Genomic DNA, 21,289 nt, shown 5'->3' on the forward strand with positions numbered 1-21,289 from the left:
ATTCCAAACAGGTGCAAAATTGTTCTCTATAATTCAGCTTGCATGTCCCATTTCATTTTCCAACTCCATTCGGCGGTGGTGCAGAATTGTTCTCTATAATTCGCACAATTGGAAAATATAGCTTTATACAAGGTAGTGCCTACAAACCACACTCATTGTTGAGCCTGCATAGTTTGGAGCTCTATCTCAGATAAGAGTCCGGATATTTCTAGCATTTTAACCACAAGTATTTCTGTGCTTAAGCAAACCCAAAGTTATTACAGATATGATTATAGCTTTTTCCATATACACCATTGTGGATGGTGTAAACAAGCTAACATTTCTTTGCCACATTGACTTATTCATTCATGTACATAAAGCAAGAAAAGAACAATCGTTGTATTTTATAGTAGTACATTGTAGTTCTTCGTTGAAGGAGAGAAAAAATTGGCATTTATAACATTGATTACATTTTTAACATGTGCACCGTAGGACTCGATAAGATTCAGATTCTATTTTTACAAGCTGTACAAGAGAACTATCTACCTATTATCGGTTGAAGTAATTATTATGTTTCTGAAAAGAAAATTAAGATGCAGATGTAAAAGAAAAGTTAAAATTCTTACTTAACTAATGTTCTTTTGCTAGTCTTCGTTCGGAGATTTCCAACCACACTAGTAACAATTTCGTCGATCAAATCTTTGAAAATCAAGCGTTCAATATCCAATGCTACAACCGGAACTTCCTTAGGAAATTCCGTCCAATTTTCTGATCGACACATAACATCATCTTGCAAGATCGTTATCAGACTATCTTCATCTTCGTCAAAGCTATCATCAACTTGTTTCTTGCTTTGGAGCTGTTCTATCTCTGAGCACATGTCTTTCAGTAGCCTTTGTGAGTTTAAGGTCCTTCTTGCTAACTTATCAGTGTGGATCCAGGGTTCATTTAAAAGACCCGCCAAAGCCAACTTTTGAATTAAAAGTTCATTTACGGCATCAAAAACAAGTTTACGATGAAGTTTGTCTTGTTTTGATTTCTTGGGTCCGTCCTTCGATGCCACATTTCCCCCCTTGGTTTGCTCAAGAACGAAGAACAAGTCGGGGTTGATTGGATGACCTGACGGGTGGAGCTGAATTTTTGCCAAACCTGAACCAAGATCTCTTAGTAGTAGACCCGACGCTAATAATATCTCGGAGATGTACCTGTGGTCTGGATTATTGTTCTCACACAAAGATGCAATGTAATCTGTTGTAGCTTCATTGTGGTTAGAGTTCAACTTGCGAAGCTTATTAACCAGCTGCTCGATGTTCTCTAGTTTTATACGGTTGATACCAGATTTAAGATCAATTCCTGTGCTCTCTGGTTTCTCAAGTGGATGACCATTATTATTTTGAAACTCTGCATAGCAAGACAGATCGTTAGCATCAGTTTAATGTATCTTAGATCTCCAGGTAGCGTGTACTCTAGAGCCAAGAGAGGAAGGAGCGGGAGACAAGAGGTCGTCTGTATCTCTACTCAAAAGATGAAGAGAAAACAAAGGCTTACCTCTCAAAGCATTTGATATTTTCTTCACAGGTGAAGGCAATTCATCTCTGTAAAAAGATGAATCCAGAACAGACACAGGACTTGGTTGCTCTGGTGTAGTGGTCGCCAGTTCTGTAGACATCCCGTCTTCACTTAATCTTGGTGATAATTTCTGAAATAGAGGGACAAATGAGAACTTGTCAAAGAGTGAACAAAAAACAAAAACTAGAAAAAGGGGATTTGTTAATTACTTACATTCTGTTTTGGGCTCAAAGCAGAGTTCTTGGTTGTCCTCCTTGATGGACTTCGGCTTCCTAGTTGTAATAGAACACTGGCGATCTCGGCAGACCGGTCAGCACTAGTCACTTCTGCATCTGCAGCTGAATTGAAGCTATTGTTGCTATCCGATAGCTGAGAAGCTTCTTCCCCTTGTTGACTTGAGTTTCTTGTATCTCTACTGCTCTCTCTCATTTGTTCATCATTTTTATGCAAACTAGACAGTCTGGCTCTAGCCTTTCCTCCCGGAGAACCTGATTCAGTTGGTTGCCTGTTAAACAATTGCCTTCTGGGCTTGCTTGAATCTGACGTAGAAGGAACTGGTGGACGAGATCGCTTCTCTAATTCAAGCTTCATTTGTAATCTTGGGCTCACAGATCCTGAGGTTCGGACAGTGCTTCCAGCATTTTCTGTAGACATATGCTGAGACTTAGCTGAAGATTGTGAAGCTCTTACTGTCCTGAGATTGTCCTTTTTATCAGCGGAATTAAGTGCTCGATTACCCAATTCCCTATTGCTGAGTTTAGGACTTCGGTTATTTGGTAGATCCTTTTTGCTATTCTGAGGAAGCCGGAGAGCCGATAAACTGTCAACTGGAACAACTGATGAGGCAGAAACATTAGATTTCTTTATGTTTTTAGCTGGTTTGATAATCACTATAGGGGAGTCGAATGTTTTCGAAGACGTATTAGCCCCCTTAACTATGGATGAAGTTAGGCGACTACTCGGGGGGTTTCTCCTGTTAGCTGACTTTGGATTTGGACTAATGCTGTGCTGCTTCAAGCTCTTAATGTTTGATTCAGAGACGACATTTAAGTGTTTATCATCTTCTTTCTTAGCTTCTAACAGACCTTTTGCCTGCATAGAATCCAATATTTGCTTAAGTGCTCGAAGATCTCTATCCGATTGCCTAAACTCAAGCTCTTTCAACCTCTTCTCAATTTCGGCGTAAACAGAAGGATGAGGATTTGCGGCCCTTGTGACAATTTCTTCATTTTTGGATGCTGATTTCTGTTGACCCTTACTTCCGTCTAGCTTCTTCCAGGGAGCTGGTTCAAGTGGCAGCCTTGGTGAAACCGGTCTCATAGTCGAATCAGGAGTTCTTACCCTCGGTGAAATTGCGTCTCTAATGGAAGTCCTTGGGCTAGAAACTCTGCTTTGCTTGGTTCCATCAGTTGCCTGGGACGATCTTGAGAAAGTATCACATTCTCCACTTGGGCAGGTTTTAATCAATGTTATCTGAACCTCATTCTTTGGAGTGGAATTATTAGGGAGACCTTCCAACCCCATCAACTTTGCCACAACACTAGTAGGCTGCTTATAACCTCCGAAACTTTGCTGCGAGTTTGATGTGCTGTTATAGCTGTAGCTACTACTTCGTTGCAATTCTATAGAGACCAAGTTGGATTTTGGACAAGTGTTAGAACCCTTCATGTAACTTTCTCTACTGTCAAGTGACAACCTTGGAAGTTCTCTGAGCTTTGTAGATTTTGAGTTATCCCTGGAATCAAAAGATGTTCGACGTGCATCCCGTCCGTCATAAGAAAACCGAGGAGAATCTTTCACATCATATGATAGTCTGCGTGGTTCTCCTCTATCAATATAATTCAATGGCGATTCTTGATTTCTACCAGGTGACCTTAATGATTCCTTGATATCAACGGTAACCCTCAGCTTCGAAAAGTTCCCGATGCCAATTGACCCATCAACAGACTTTGACAGCTGCGAAAGCCTGGGAGAATCTTTATGCATCATTACACGGTTTAGTGGTTCCTCTTTGCTTGTAGTTTTAACCGATAAACCACGAGCTTCTCTGTACATAGAGTCCTTAACAACGTCTCTGAAATCAAGCGAATGCCGGCCTACTTGAGATGTATTTGTCTGAACAATAGAAGGATCCCTGGACGGTGTTACTGGAAAAATGATTCTCTCGGACGAAATGGACTCTTGCTGAGAAGTTTTGTAGTCATGAGAAGAAAAAGATGACGAACATGACGAAGACGACACCGAAGGTCCCGAGGACTCCTGCATCACTCTTTGAGTTTCACCAATGTTCTTAATCTTATTTAACTTCTTCTCCTGCAATTACATGGCTTTCTAAAATCATTACACATCCTCAGTACCAAAAAAAATATCACTAATCCCATATCCTCACACTAAACTCATTAAACATAACTGAAAATCAAAATTCTTACCGCAGAGCTCTCTACGCGACGAACGGTATCCGGCTCGACGCCAAGACTGCCATTGCTCAAATGAGAACTATTACCTATTCGCAAAACAAAGATTCAGTGATTAGACTAATGATTAAGAGATGACAAAACGGTAATTGATTAAAAACGCCTCATTTTGACTATCTCTATGTCTATACTATTTGCAGCAGCAGTCATCAATAGCTGCGGAACAGTGAAAAATCAAGGTCTTACCTTTTGATTTTGTAATCTAGTCTAAAATATACATGCAATTCATTTTTCATATGAATAAATGAATAGAACAGAGATGATTCCAACTGTTAAAGAAATCAAGAGCAGAGCCCTGAAATTGAGTGTACCTTGTGGAGTTCTTTTGTGGGATTGAGCTGTAATTCTTCTAGGAGTAAGAATACTATGACGATCAAATATCTGAAAAATCCCAGTCATGCATCCAATTTGCTTCTGCAGATCTGGGTTTTCTTCTGATAAAGCATGGAGAAGTTTCGCAGACATTTTTTTCTATCGAAATCTCAAGAAATCTCTATGTTTAAAAGAATTTAGATTTTCCTTATTATGAAGGTCTTTTATGAACTACACTCATAATAAAAAAGAGGAAAGAAGCTTGAATCAAGCAATGACAGAATTCTCTCGATCACTCAAAAAAACAGAGGAATTTACAAAACCCCATAAATGTTTTATCCTTAAATTCCAGCAAATAAACAGATCACAAAACGAAATTATATGAAATGATGATTACTTAATTGAAGCTAGGAAATATATTTCTCTATCCAATCAGAAGTCTAAAACCCACAATTTTGTTGGGTAAGGGGAGAAGGAAAGCAGGCAGGAAGGATGCTCTAGACTCTAGAGCAGAGAGAAGAACCTTTAAATGATTAAAGAATTGGAGAAATGGAGATAGACCCACAAACCCAAAAAATATATAATCAGAATCCATTTGTATATACAGGAAGGAATCCAGACAATGCCATTCTGTAACAACCAAAAGAAGAAAACAAGAATAGATAGATAGAGGGGGACCAAATTTACTACACAGAAAAAGTTTGAAAACACTGTCAATTTCAAGGCTCCATGAAAAAAATTATGTAGACCCAGAGAAACAAATTTGGATAGATTTTTCTGAAGAATCAAATGGAAAGAAATTTCATTTGTAATACGAAAATGTAGTTAAGGCAGTACGTTGTGTGATTTTTATTTTATGGTTCATCTCGTAGTGTTAACATGGTAGTTGTTATTGGTGTAAGCATGAGAGAAGGAGAAGTGGGACAGATACGGTGGTTTTGATCTCATTGTGCAGCATACATAACACATCCATGTGGGATATATAATGTGGGTGGGTCTAATAATCTTAACTTGTCTCTCTGCATGGCCATGTGAGGTCTGTCACTAATCCCTATAGACAGAGAGATGAATTGAGGAAAAAGAAAGAAATCTATTGAGAGAAAGAAGGAAAAAGATGAAGTTACTGTGTGAAGGAGGGAAGTGGATTTATGTTCTGGAAAGCCATATGTTCTGACAAGTTTGTTTACGTACATACCTATTCCTCTTTTCCTTTATTTCTTACTTTCTCACTAACAGCTGCCGATACAAGACCCTGGCTTATACCAAGTCATATGGTTTTTTTCTTCTTTTTTCTTTCTTTCCTTTCTTTTTCTTTTTCTTGGAACAAGTTTTATGGATCCAATTTAGCTAGGGTTGCACCAGAATGGAACCGTATCCGAGTAATCGGAATGGAACCAAGAAAACCAAGCCGAGACCGTATCAGAACCGAGTTCACAAGTACATATAGCTAGGATTGCACAGGAATTGAACCGGATCCGAGGAATTGGACTGGAACCAAGAAAACCAAGCCGAGACCGTATGAGAACTGAGTTCACAAGTACAGAGACCAGTACAAAAAAAGCAGAACCGAGCATGTATAGGTACAAATATCGGTCATATAGGTAGAACCGAACGAATTGTACTGATGAACCTTAGCCATTGATCCTAGATAATTAAATCTAATCATCTATCCTAGATTAGCAACATCTTAATGTTCTAGGGTTTTTCTTTCAATAACTAATAATCCCCTGATTTCGTATACTGATATCATCTATTCAATCAATTTGATCAAACTTAGTATAGGGATCTATTGTTTCACGATGATACAGGATTACTTGATTTCCTTCTTCTATGGATGAAGTCGAAATTGAATATAGTTCTTCTCCTATGGCTACTCGTAAGGATAATAATGAAGAGCATATAATGTTTGATGAAATTAATGTGTAACTGATAAGAATAAATAGCTTAAAACGGTTGATGAAATTACTGAAAAATGGAGAGGTATATAGAACCAAACCGAGCTATACAATTACAGGTAATGAACCGAACCGAGCAATACAAGTATAGTATATATACACAGGTAGAGTATTGGTCATAGAGAGGTACAGGTGCTCAGCTCGGCCAATAACCGAGCCGAAGCGTACCATGTGCAGCCCTGATATAGCCTTTCAATCTCTTCTCATATCCAAAGAACACATGTTACAAATCCAAGCGAAACCAGGTTAGTTGAATCCACTAGCCGAGTTTGATAGGGGCAAAGCCATAAGTCATTACCTACTTCAACCGCCATCAAATGATTCAAAAACTCTTCTAAACAAATCGAGAAAATTGGACTCCACCAAAACCGACTCTCAAAGATTTGTTAGTGGGGTTCTACCATAACTGAACTGTCACGAACCGATCATTAACACCACCGTATCTATATAGGTTTCCAGTGAGTACCGATAGTCTGATACAACAATATATCCATATACGCAGGAACAAACATTTGAAAGGGCTAACGTGGGCTTAAACTCGAGTCAGACCCTCATGTTTATTACCTAAAAGTTGTAGTTTAGAAAAAAGTTTGGCCGACATTAGCGCCGTTTGCGATTGCTTTTTTCTTGTAAAAACACTTTGTAACCATCTTGTGACAAACCATTTAGAAATGAATGTTTGGTAAAAAAATTCAAAGTGCTTTTTTCCGAAAGCTCTTCAGTTTTTGGAAAATAGTAAAACCAGAAATTATGGACCCGCTTAATTTTAATTAATTAATTCTCTGTTTTAACCTAGTTATTATGCTGAAATGAAAAAATTTACCTTTAAATATTTGTTTACTTATAATTATTTCACTAATTAAATTTTATTTATTTTTGTATAAAAATATAATTTAGAAGAAATAAAAAACACCAAGAATAATAAAAAATTTGAAGGTAGAAAACTAAAATTAAAAACAAACTTAAATTAAAATTAAAATACTAGACGACTAAAATATGATTAACAAATATTTATTTTTATTTTATTTGAACAATATTCAAAATAAAATGCATATTTAATTATTGATAGATATTATTTAAAAACAACTTTTAAATCATGTATATTTTCGCCATTAACCACATGACAATCCAACAATGACAATCCATCAAACAGTTTCCACAATGTATAGGTTCCACAATACTATATATATTATAGTTTACTAAACGTCTAACTATTATACTTTTTGGAACGTAGCACAATAGCTATCATATTATACAACTGGAAAAACGTTTTTCTAAAAGTCACACTAATCCAAACTTGCCTATGATGGTCATATTTGTCTTTTAAGTCCACCTAGTCGGTCAAAATCTGTACAACGATTTCTTCTTCTCAATTAAAAGGATTTTAAGTTTTTAACCTTGATATGGAAACAAAAAGGGAAAAAAACCTACATGAGTCTAAAAATAGGTTGTTGGAGGCAAACAATTTTGTCCATAGCTTTTCAAAATTGCAGACCTTACGCATCACCTAATTTCTCCATCTATTATCATGTTCTTTTCGCATAATGATTAACAAGCTAACATCACATTATCATTATCATATTTATAGTAATGAGCTCTACTCCTATCAAGTTGTACGTAGTTGGTTATCATATTTTATTTGTCTATCTCGCAAGTTGATTATGATTAAGGAATAAGGACCACTAAATCATTTAGTGCTGTAGGAATATTAGTTGGAACACTTAATCATAATTACCCTTTTAAGATGGGATTTGAGATTCTTTGAGGAGATAGATATTCTCTTCTTAAGATTGGATTATGTTTAAAAGCTAGAGAGGATTGATCTTTTTCCATAAAAGACATTTGCCAGATTGTGAAATATTATATTTTGAATAATAAATCCCGTAGAAATGGGTCCATTTGGAAAAAGAAAACTAAAGCTGTTAAAAGTGATAGGAAATAATGTTGATATGATAGATACACAATGAGAGAGTCGAGAGAGATTCATGAACCATGATCACGACTAGCTATCAATTTTGAGAAGAAACAGATAATGGAAAGTTTCAATGGCTTGACTCGACGGCCTTGGATTAATCTCCCATTGGTAGTGGAGCCTTTTTAAATATGGTCCAAGGTTGAGTTTTCTGGGATGCTCTCATTCTCTGTCCACGCAAATTGGCCACTGGATTAATTTGGTTTTACAAGTTGGCAAATTGAAGCGAAATCCCCTTGGTTCGGAAATGGTGTGCTCAAGATGCAACATGCATACATGATCATGATCTCCTTTTATAATGTTTTGGTTTACCGTAGTCCATGGATACACAAAAAAAGGGTCTACCTCACCCTTTTTTTTTCTTTGGATATTTTTATGAGTAATAAATCGTTGTCGCATTCTATTTGCTGCTAGGAAGGGGGTCCTGAGAGGGCGATAGATCTCCCTGCGCGGGGTCTTGGGGCATCGGGTCCTAACAGGGTAAGGGACAGCCGAAACGTTACGTAACTGTTAAAACCATATTCAAACATTAGTTTGCATTCGAATAGATGTCCCTTTCCTATCCGTCACCATGGGTGTGAATTCTCTATAAGTATGCTTGATTTGCAATCTAACAGCAGCAAATCTTTTGTTTACATTTCTTTTTCGCGTCAATCAGAAATCACTATTGTATGTTTGTTGGTCGAATCAAAGGAGTATAGTTCTTGAATTTAATTATATTATTAGGCCTTCATTGTAGCCCGAAGATATTAACTATCTAAAAGAGATAATTGAAAGATCTTTGAAGTCGGTGCTACAACTTCTCTGTATATTTTTCATCCTCCTGATTGACCCAATTTTCCAACACACTTTACTACTAGGCCTAGCTAAATGAGCTAGCCTTTGCTAAAATAACATGGTTGTTACAGGGAGTTTCTACATTAAAAAGAAAAAGTATAAATCCATGTAAGATTAAATAGTAGGTACTGCTGAATCCACCGAACTAGAAATCACTATGAAATTTGGTAACTCCGTAGAATCCTGTAAAATTTGTCCCGAGGATAGGTTACTATATTTCGAAAAGGTATAAGCAACGAGCAACAACTAAGTAAATGTGTTTCAATTCTAAGAAAAGAGAAAATAAAAATACATGTAGAAGGACAATATAGTCAATCTAAGTTCTAGAACAATAGGAGAATAGTGATGATATTTGCTGTTTATTCCATGAAAGGCTGCAATTCTCTAGGGTTGAATACTAGGAATTGGAGATGGGAAGAATGGGATTGTCCGGTCCCGGTGAGGGTGAGAGAGTTGAGAGATTCCTTAGGGCACATGGCTGCCCACCACCATGGTATTTGTCAAGCCATTGCCTCCCATCACCGGATCAACTTCATTAATGCATTTTTTGGTGGGTCAATTTTAATTGCCTTTTTATTCTTCTTCCTGTTTCATATTATTATTCTATTTTGTCTGAGTAATTTGAATTCAGGAAAATGATATAATTTGTCAAGTCCAACTACGCGTAAAATCTATCTATCTGTATAAATCAGTCTCATTATGGGAATTTCAAAAGGATTTTCGTTACCAACTCACGATCGCAGAGCCATGTGTTCGGAATACTTATTTGATTTGGTTAGTTTTAAATAAGTAGTCATAGATCGGCCTTACGAATTTACCCTCTCGTTTAGTTTACCAACATCACATCAAAGGACGCGACCATTCTTTGTACAAAATGTGAAACGAATGTAAAAAACATAGAAATAAACGAGTAAAAAACAAACTGATTCTACTGTGGAAACACTCTGTGGTCACAGCGCAGGCAGGGTACAAAGACATAAGGGGACATCTGGGCCAACAATAATGAAATTATATACAAATGGACCACTAATAACCCACAAATTGCCTGTCTGGTCAGTTGGTACTGCAATTTAACCTTATATGCAAATAGTATGTAGATGACATTAAAATTTTCACAAGTACTTGGTATTTTCTGGTGGACAGTATCCGGTGATCATAGAGTGCAGGGTGCAAAGACACCCGTAATAACTACACAAAATTGGTTAAAAAGACCAAAATCAACAATTTCTGGGTGAAAAGAATATTTAGATTTTGATACTGTTTAAATGGACAAAAATGTAAAAATAGTCAGGATGTAAACAGTTTCATCCTACCCATTTTCAAATACTTTTTCTTATTTTCAATTTATATTAGGATGCATCCAGTTTCATCCTTGCTATTTTTTAAGTTTAAGTCAGGATGAATCCAATTTCATCCTTACTATTTTTTGGTGTCCATTTTACCCATATTAATTTTTACTCGTCCATTTGAACCATGTTTTAAAAATATTTGGACAAATGACCCATTTTCCGTAATAACTATTTTGGATAGCAAAATAACCTAACTCTATAATAACTTGTTCCTTATGCATGTCATGATTTTGGGCGCGACCCATCACGCATTCATGCATGCACAAACAAATAGTATTACTCAACTACCATGCATGGCCAAGCGACCATAGCCTACCACAGTACCAGGACTAGAACAACTCGATATCCGTATATAATGGAACTTATCGTAGAATGAAGTATGAAACAAAGGCCAAGAACCAAACTACAACAAGTCAACAACAACGGACAAACATCATCCCAAACACAACCGAGCTACCCATATAGCACTGGTCGTTTTCTTGACAAAAAGATGGCTAAATTACCCTCCATGGATGGTGGAGTATTTAAGGAAACAAAATATATTTGCATATTTTTATAATTATTTAACATATTATCATTTATCAAGTATATTGTAATATTAATTAGGTGATTTTCTCTTTTATTATTTAGGAATTGTATTTTATGCTTAGGTAATAATATCTTGATATATTAAGAAATGAATTATTATTTGTTATGGAGTTATCTATATAAGGAGCTCTATGTTTTAGTATTAGATAGACTTGGATTAATCGAAAAAGTAGTGTTTTCTTGGAAATTGGTATCTCGGAAACATGTGGTTTTGGTATTATTTCTATTCAACGCTTCCGCCCTGCATCAATTGGTTCAGAGACAGGAAACGCTCCTGCATCATGTTTCGAGGAAGATATTATGGTGTTGTTCGAAGAGCCGCTCTCAGCGATGAGGAAGAGCAAGCGGTAATAGATGATCTGGAATGGAAGGTTAAGGCGCTCACCCTCCAATTGGCCGAAATGCATCATCAACAAGAGCCACATCATGGTCCTAGCCTACAGCGAGTGGAGGAAGTGACCCGTGATGAAAACAAAAACTTCTTTGGCGACAAGGAGAAAGGATTTCAAGGAGTTGCACATGATCCGCGAGATTCGTTGGAGTCCGGATTAAAGCTTGAAATCCAAAAGGTTTGATGACATCGTACTGGCAAAATTCGGGGGAGATTTTCTTTGAGATGAGGAGAATGGTGGAGTATTTAAGGAAACAAAATATACTTGCATATTTTTATAATTATTTAACATATTATGAGTTATCAAGTATATTGTAATATTAATTAGGTGATTTTGTCTTTTATTATTTAGGAATTGTATTTTATGCTTAGGTAATAATATCTTGATATATTAAGAAATGAATTATTATCTGTTATGGAGTTATTTATATAAGGAGCTCTATGTTTTAGTATTAGATAGACTTGGATTAATCGAAAAAGTAGTGTTTTCCTGGAAATTGGTATCTCGGAAACATGTGGTTTTGGTATTATTTCTATTCAACGCTTCCGCCCTGCATCAGTTGGTTCAGAGACAGGAAACGCTCCTGCATCATGTTTCGAGGAAGAGATTATGGTGTTGTTCGAAGAGCCGCTCTCAGCGATGAGGAAGAGCAAGCGGTAATAGATGATCTGGAATGGAGTTAAGGCGCTCACCCTCAAATTGGCCGAAATACATCATCAACAAGAGCCCCATCATGGTCCTAGCCTACAGCAAGTGGAGGAAGTGACCCGTGATGAAAAAAAAAACTTCTTTGGCGACAAAGAGAAAGGATTTCAAGGAGTTGCACATGATCCGCGAGATTCGTTGGAGTCCGGATTAAAGCTTGAAATCCAAAAGGTTTGATGACATCGTACTGGCAAAATTCGGGGGAGATTTTCTTTGAGATGGGGAGAATGGTGGAGTATTTAAGGAAACAAAATATACTTGCATATTTTTATAATTATTTAACATATTATGAGTTATCAAGTATATTGTAATATTAATTAGGTGATTTTCTCTTTTATTATTTAGGAATTGTATTTTATGCTTAGGTAATAATATCTTGATATATTAAGAAATGAATTATTATTTGTTATGGAGTTATCTATATAAGGAGCTCTATGTTTTAGTATTAGATAGACTTGGATTAATCGAAAAAGTAGTGTTTTCCTGGAGATTGGTATCTCGGAAACATGTGGTTTTAGTATTATTTCTATTCAACGCTTCCGCCCTGGATCAATGGATTACAAAATTAAATTTATTACCTTCTCTTCTCTTTTCATTCATAAATCATGATGAATATGATGATTATAATTTCATCATGATGAAGATGATGATCATATACAAAAATCTAAATCTATTATCTTCTCCTTTTCTTTTCATTCATAAATCATGATGAAGATGAGGATCATAAAAATACCCTATTATTCTTCTTTCTCTCTTTCTATTCTCCATCGCGATGAAGAAGACGATCACAAAAGAAAAAACTAAGAAAACCCATCACTTATTTTTGCTTTTGAAAACCCCCAAATTCAAACTATAAGCTAACCAACGGTTGGGAAAATACATACTTCCCAACTGTAAGTACAAGTTACGGTATGAAAGTATGATTTTTTCAAACCGTAGGATTTTCGAGCCCAGAATATACGGTTTTGATTTCTTAACTCCAAACCATAGATGACTTATGGTTGGGTTTCCCAACCATAGACAGTACGTACGGTTTGGTTTCCAACCGTAGACACCGCTTACGGTTGGAAACCAAACCGTAGACAGTTCTGAAACTGTTTTTTCAAAAACCTAATTCGATCGATTCCGCCTATCCATGCATTAAAACTAATGAAATAAGATGGATTTTTTGATTTTTACCTTATTAAAGTCATTACGGGTGGATTAAGTGGTGTTAACCGATTATGAATTATTTTGAGAATTGATGATTAATCGAAGAAATAAGCGATGAAGGTGATGAGGAAGAAGAAAATGGAAGAGTTAAAAGGAGAGGAATGAAAAAAAAATAGTTTTAGGTTTCAATATTCAATAGGTTAAGGGTATTTCAGTATTTTTCTTATGAATTAGGTTTCGTTATCTTCATTCTAGGATATTTGAATCCTTAGGAGCCCTCGAAACTCTTTTCTTGGAGCCCCTATAATAGGTTTCTAGATTAAAGGAATGGAATAAAAAAAAATTCTTTTTCTCTCAATCAAATTGGTGTAAAAATGTGTGTAACCTGATATTTACATGACTTTCATTCTTTAGACCAATTTTATATCGATCCATAACCGACGGATACAAATTGATACAAACCCACATTACGCTTATACAAAACCGATACAAAGAAATGCTAATATGTTAAAATCCTTAGAATGATCTAGTTTTTAGGCCAAAAAACATTTTTTAGCTTTAAAGATTTTCATAAAGTGGAGGATCTCATGGGCAATGATTATATTATCAGTGACATGTCTGCCTAGGAGGAAAACAGATTGTTTCGGGAGTCTATTTAATAAATGCTTTAAACGATTAGCAAGAATTTTTTGGATAAGCTTATAAATGGTGTTATTCAGGATAATAGGCTGAGAAACCGAGGGTGTTTGAGGAGTGGAAGTTTTAAGAATAAGGGTCAAGAGGGTAGAATTGAACTTCGTAGGTAAAGATCCTGATATGACGAATCCTGAATAGACATGATAATATCAAGGTCAAAGATGTTCCAATTTGCTTCAAATAAACCCGGTTGAAAACAATCTGGACCTGGAGCTCCCTAAGGATACATATTTTGGAAGCGTGTTCTAAATTTCCTCCTTGGTAGGATCTCAATAAGGGATAAAAAATTTGAATCCGAGATGCATGACTCTATTAGATTAGAAAAAGAATAATCATATTCCGAAAATTGGGAAGATCATATCTAAGAGAAATGGTTTATGAGAAGGAAGTTTATTTGGTCATTTGTTGAAAGGCAAGTACCAAATGGTTCGCGGAAGGAATTGATCGCGTTTATTCTTTTCGTCGTGGATGCTGAGCCATGGAAATATTCTGTATTCTGGTCAAGCTCCTTGATTTTTTTTTTTATTTCATACCATTTTCCTAGTTTCACTAGAAGATTCTTAAGTTTATCTAAGTGGGAAGATAAATTGCGCGATTTATGAAGCTATTCAATTTTAGTATTCATGGATTTGATATCTTTTATGGATATTTCCAAAAATATCTTTTCTTTTTTCAGTTAGTCAAATCGAAAATAGGAGTTGAAGTTTTGAGGTGAGAGAATTGCTGGAGTATAGATTTCAAGAAGCTGATAAAATGGTGGATAAAGATGGATATATAGGCCAAGATACGGGGCATCTGAATCGTTTTTGTATCTTTTAAATTTCAAGATTTAAGTCTAGTAATAATGGAGTATGGTCTGGCCCAATTCTTGGTAGATGACGCACCTTAGTATCCGGAAATTGTTAAATCCATTGATACGATCTTAGATCCCTGTGTATTATTTCACATATGTTTGCCTCGCTTTCTCTATTTTTGGACCATTTGAATGAAGCACCTTCATATCCCGTATCTTGTACACATGTCGAATCAAGCACTTGTAGGATGAAAAACTTGCTACGCGAAGTTGCTTTATTTCGGCCTTGTTTCTCCACTGGGTCCAAAATAATGTTTAAGTCCCCGATTAACATTATCCAAAATAATGCTCAGTGATCGATTGTCTAATATGGGTTATATGCAACCATTGAGCCACCTTTTCATAGGATCTGCAGCGCCGTGAACACAGATTAACATCATTTGTATATAAATATTTCATAGTGAAATGACACACATTACATTGAGAAGAAAGTAATGTAATGTCAATGTTATTGCGCCAAGAAATTCCTAACCGCTCTGCTTTACCCACATACGATATTATAAACCAATCATGAAAATGGAATTTATTAAATATAAACTCTGTGGTAGAATAAGGAGCTTTAGTTTCGGATTAGAAAAATAAATATGAGTTGTAAGAAAGAATTAGGTGATTTAAATGGTCTTTAGTAATGGGAGGGCCAATGCCCTGGAAGTTCCAAGAAAAAATTATGATATCTATAAAGAAATAGGATCAAAATTTTACTTCAAAATCTACAGTATTTGGAGATAAAGATGGCTACTAGAACAGGAGGGGATAAGCATTCCCGGGGAGAGCACAAATGGGCTACAGTTATAAGACAGAAGAATTAGAAAGAAAAAAAAGAAAGAGTAAATGCAGGTAGCCACAAGAAATTAACTAAAGCAAAAACTCCAGGCATAACTGTAGACAATAATTGAGGATTAACTGACAGAATTAGGAGAATTGAGTCTAAAGACTAAAATTGGAGGTCATCTTAAAAGAGATTTGATAGAGCATAGATCAAAATGAAATTCTGGAAAAAGAGTTAATTTCCCAGAGCATAGAAAGGGGATAAGTTCAATGAAATATCAAAAGAAATATTGTCACTAAATCAATGGCAACCGTTTTGCACATGTACAACTAATTAAAGAACTCTGATAGACCACATTTCAAAATAAATTACAGGATGAGGATCTAAATTCCTAGAACGCAGCAAGGGGACAAGATCAAAATAACTGCACATGCACAACTAATAACATAAATCTAAAGAGCACAAAGCAAAATGAATTGCAGGACAAAGAGCATATTTCAAGACGCGAAAAAAGGATAAGTTTAAAGAAAGATTAATAGAGATGACAATAAGCCCGAACAAATTTGTAAATAAGACAAGCAGAAATAACACTAGCTAACAAATTACAAACATAGAGGCAATAATCCTTAATAGAAGATAGAGTGTACACAATTTCCTGAAAGACCAGACTTAGCACAGTGAAAAGAAATCTCAGCTGGTACTCAGAATGAACAAAAAAAATACAGGTACTGCAGACTATGTTAAAAAAAACGTGGATAAAGAAAGAAAATCAGGTAATGTCTGTAATTGTACTACATAGTATATTATACAATCATGGAGGAAGAAAGTAAATTCAGGGAATGTCTACAGGTTATTCTGGAAGCAACGAAATATAAGATGTGCAAGTAACAGTTTGAGAGAAAAATTAGTAGAAGATATATCTAAAAAAAAACAAATTGAAAATGCAAATGAAAGAAACTAAATTACAACTAGTGAGGTTCCTAATACAATTAAGAAGAGCTACTACTGAAACAACTTATAAAAACAGATTTACGAATACTGAAATGCAAAAGTGGGGATAACAAAGACATGAAAGCAAATACAAAAAAGAGAGTTTCACAGACTCTATTAGTTTCCTGTTATAGTTCACAAAGCTATGGATTTTGCATTATATATATCAACGAGGTGTTACTACAAGTTGTTTCTTGACTCTGATTCATTGTGAAAAAGCGGGGGTCTAACAACCACATCCAATATTTCGTTTAGGAAATCTATATGGACTAACTCCAATATACTTCCAAGAGAGTCAACTAGACAGTCAGATTCAATCAAGGAAAATACATCTAAGAGTTATATCTCTGTTTCTCAATGTAATCGGAAAATCAAACAGATATAAATCCGCGAGCCTGATTATTATGAGAAACAACTTGAACGCTACCAAAGACCAATGTTCAAGTGCCAATCAATTTCTATCAACAACCAAAGGTTGGATTATCTAATTATTGAACTAAGAACAACCTGTGATTTTTCAATTAATAGAAAATATAATACGGAAAATAAATAACATAGACACCAGAAATTTTGTTAACGAGGAAACCGCAAATGCAGAAAAACCCCGGGACCTAGTCCAGATTTGAACACCACACTGTATTAAAAGTTAACTTCGGACTGGAATGTAGTTGAGCCCTAACGAATTTCACACTGATAAAGGTACAATCACGTTTCTTACGCCTCTGAATCCCAGCAGGACTCTACGCACTTGATTTCCTTAGCTGATCTCACCCACAACTAAAAGTTGCTACGACCCAAAGTCGAAGACTTGATAAACAAATCTGTCTCACACATAATAGTTTATTGAATAGATAAATCTGTCTCCCACAGAAATACCTACGAGTTTTTTTTCCTTCTTATTGAAAAATCAAAGGTGAACGTGAACCAATTGATACACCGGACTTATATTCCTGAAGAACAACCTCGTAATATCAATCACCTCACAATGATCTTAACCGTATGGAAGCGAAACAAGATATTGTGGAATCACAAACGATGAGACGAATATGTTTGTAACTACTTTTTATCTTACCTATCGAAGATTGAATCTCGAGCAAATTTTAGAGATGATAGTACTCAATACGAAAAAACAAAGTAAGATCTGAACACGCAACTACAGAGCAAATAGTTAGGTCTGGCTTCAGAAACCCAATGAAGTCTTTAAGTCGTTAACCTATAATGGTTTTAGAAAAACCTAGATTAAAGGAATATCGAGTCTAATCGCAACTAGTATCACACAGGAGGTATAGGGATTAGGTTTCCCAGTTGCTAGAGTTCTCCCTTATATAGTCTTCAAATCAGGGTTTGCAATCAATGTTATCTTGGTAACAAAGCATTCATTACTCACCGTTAGATGAAAACCTGATTATATTCAAGCTAATATCTTTAAACCGTTAGATCAAACTTAGCTTGTTATACACAAATGAAATGTCACTTCATTTAGATATGGGTAGCCGTACCTAAATGTGTGCACTTAGTTGGCTCAACAATAGTTAACCGAAGTTAGCCATATGAACACTTTCATATCAACCTTGTTCATCTTAATCACAACTAGTTCAAATGACTCAAATGAAACTAGTTACAGAGTTGTTCAGTTGTTTATATTCTCATATAAATATACAAGACACAATTGAAGCAAAATCGATTTTGATTCACTCGAATCAATTCATGAACGTTATAACCACGGTTTGCAAAAGGTTGCATTCCTTATTATGTAAATTTGTTTGTTCATGAACAAACCGATTTTAGAACTTAACCCACTCAAGTACGCAAACGGGTACGCATACCTAAGTAGACAGACTTGGTCTGGGTTCGCCAGTATGCAATCGGGTACGCATATTGTCGTTCACGACCAAACTCAGTTGAATTCCCGGACTTGAACTGTTAAGCCGGTACGCATACGGGTATGCATACTAAGTTCCTGGATTTCAACTGTTAAACCAGTTCGCATACGGGTATGCATACTATGGTTCCCGGACTTGGAATAACTTGCAACGGTTAGCATACAAGTACGCATACTGTGCTATATCCAATCAATGGATAACTGTTCTAAACTCCATTTTAATCATTGAAACATTCTTGGAAGAGGGGAATAGATGTCTCACACAAACTATTAGCTTCAAAGCAATTTTCAAGTGATCAATAGATCAATACGAGACATTTCGAGTCTACATCAAATGATTGTCTAACACAAATCATGTAAGATGTTACCAGGCGATTTTCACATGATCATCTTTTGACTTTCGTCAAGAATAAATATGAACTTGGTTAATGCGAAAACTTACCAACACATATTTCGAGAAATTATTAAGCAAGTTAAACTCAGCTCGAAATATCAAATGTGTATAAAGTAAATTCTATATAGTTATACGACTTTTTTCTCAATATGAGATATAATAGAAATAGGCTTCTGAGTGATAGATGAGTTCAAGTCTCCACATACCTTTTGTTGATGAAGTTCCACAAGCTCCCCTTAGTAGTTCTTCGTCTTCAATCGATGAATGCCGTGAAGTCTAAAACTCAGCTACACATTCTATCCTAATCCGAGACTTATAGTTTTGACAACTAAACTTGACAAACAAGCTTGAGATGGCAACGCTTGCGAGTTCGACCGAGCTGTGCTCTAACAATCTCCCCTTTTATCAATTTCAGTGACAAAACTATCAATACATATGGATTACAAAATATATAAACTTTGTAGCTTCTCATCGAAATGCTTGTTTTCCTTGGTTTTTCAACAGTACTTGAAATCTTCGCCACTTCCAAGTACTCCAGTGATTCTGAACGTGTTTAACTCAGAATCATAGTTGTTGAAGATCCATAGCCATAACAATAAGAAAACAATTGTTCACAATCATTGTTATACAGTGTCATAGTATTATTACACAACATCAAAGTTCAAACGTATCACAACTTTGACAATAATACTACGGTGATATGTATCACTCCCCCTTAGTTAATACTTTATCTCACAATGAAAACCACTCCCCCTTACATAATGATCCGTAAACCATATGTATTTGTAGTGTGAACTACACAATAATTCTCCCCATTTTTGTCAATATAAATTGGAAAAGGTACGAAAAATAGTTGGATCATAATGAAATTCTCATAGAGATACTTCATGACTTAAAGAGAACATATCAACTTCGATGATTTCACATAGTCGAAACTTTGTGTACTCATCAAGGAATTTAGTAAGATACAAGAAAACTCCTACAATATTCTACAGCCGCACTCCCCCACAAAGATTTGGCAATTAAACACAAGTTCAATTAAGAACTCTCCCCCATAAAATGTCATTCCCGAAAGGAAAACAAGAGCGACCTTACTTTTTACAAGAAAAGAAGGATTTCTTTAGACATTGAAAAATTACATGAAACATGAATTTTTATCCAGAAAACTCAATTAAATTAACCATAAGAGAACCCATGATTAATTTCATCGGAAATGCTCAACATAAGAGAACTTACAGAGTCGTACAGTACTTTCACATAGAAGTGGATCAGGGAAAGATCAATACTGCGGAATACACAAAGATTCATTATATTTTTTCATCAATATTTTCATAATGACAAGATAGACTTAATCTTTGTCATCAAAAGTTCATTCTATTCTCCATCAATATTTGCATAATGACATAATAGACTTAACTTTTGACATATATGGGACAATCATATTTCACGGACCTAAACACACATATCCCATAATAATTTTCCAATATATAAAACCAATAAAGATTAATACTGCAAAATCATCTTCCAAATAAACTTTAGAATTTAAATAAATAAATCTAAAAACATTGCAAGATGAAAATCGTTGGCAATAACAATGTATAATCATAATATAGGCTATTCCAAACCCTAGTTGTCCTTCTTAAAACACAAGAATAAATTCTCATAAGAAGTTTCCTAGACAAAATAAAAATCAACAAGTTAAAAACAAAAAGACTCCTAAGCCAGCAAAACCGATCATGAACTGAAATCGAAGAGCTTTTGTGGAACCCTCACGAGTCTTGAGACCTTTGAGCTTGTGATTGAAATCATCCACTACTTATTTAGAGAAGATATCCTCATTGAGAAGATCTTTAACATGTGTTTTCATGAGAACAAGGTTAGAGTTAACCTTTTTCAACTTAGTTCTTAACACATCGAGAACCTTCATAGTATCAACAAGCTGCAGTTTTGGTTCCCAAAGTATTTAAGAAAATCATGAACCACTTTGGACGAAACCATCTCATCATTCTCAACATCTTGATGAGTATAAGCATAGTAGCATGAGGCATCAGAATTTTGACCATCAACTTCTACCAAGGTTCTTTTCTTCATCCCTTTGGAATCGAAACCAATACCTTTATCAAGAAAACCTCTAGAAAAATCACTAGTGCGAGAAGGTGAACACATTCTTGACAAAAATAAAATAACCTAGAGTACGCGTACATGACTCAATGGGTTTGGTATTTAAATGGTTTCTTAGGGAGGGTAAATTTTAGGGTTTCTAAATATAGTCCGTGACAAGCAAATGGGTACCTGTACGAACACAACCCGAACCCAAAATAAAAACAAAACTAAAACCGTAATGTAACGTTTTACAAGGTAAACGAAGACAACAAAATTTTTCTACGTGAAGATTTTCATTCACAATTTTTTGGCTCAAAA

At 35.5% G+C, this 21,289-nt stretch overlaps 1 protein-coding gene across 1 annotated transcript; it reads right to left on the reverse strand.

The window, feature by feature from the left end:
* Positions 1 to 354: 354 nt before the first annotated feature.
* Positions 355 to 5,276, reverse strand: LOC113275790 (protein LONGIFOLIA 1-like). Its single transcript, XM_026525355.1, has 5 exons — positions 4,334 to 5,276; positions 3,978 to 4,051; positions 1,762 to 3,861; positions 1,528 to 1,678; positions 355 to 1,380 (listed from the first exon to the last, which is right to left on the reverse strand). Exons 1-5 carry the CDS (start codon positions 4,485 to 4,487, stop codon positions 602 to 604), a joined length of 3,258 nt encoding a protein of 1,085 aa, XP_026381140.1. The 5' UTR covers positions 4,488 to 5,276; the 3' UTR covers positions 355 to 601.
* Between the last annotated feature and the right edge of the window lie 16,013 nt (positions 5,277 to 21,289).

The sequence above is a fragment of the Papaver somniferum genome, chromosome 4, assembly GCF_003573695.1.
Source record: "Papaver somniferum cultivar HN1 chromosome 4, ASM357369v1, whole genome shotgun sequence".
Taxonomy (NCBI): Eukaryota; Viridiplantae; Streptophyta; class Magnoliopsida; order Ranunculales; family Papaveraceae; genus Papaver; species Papaver somniferum.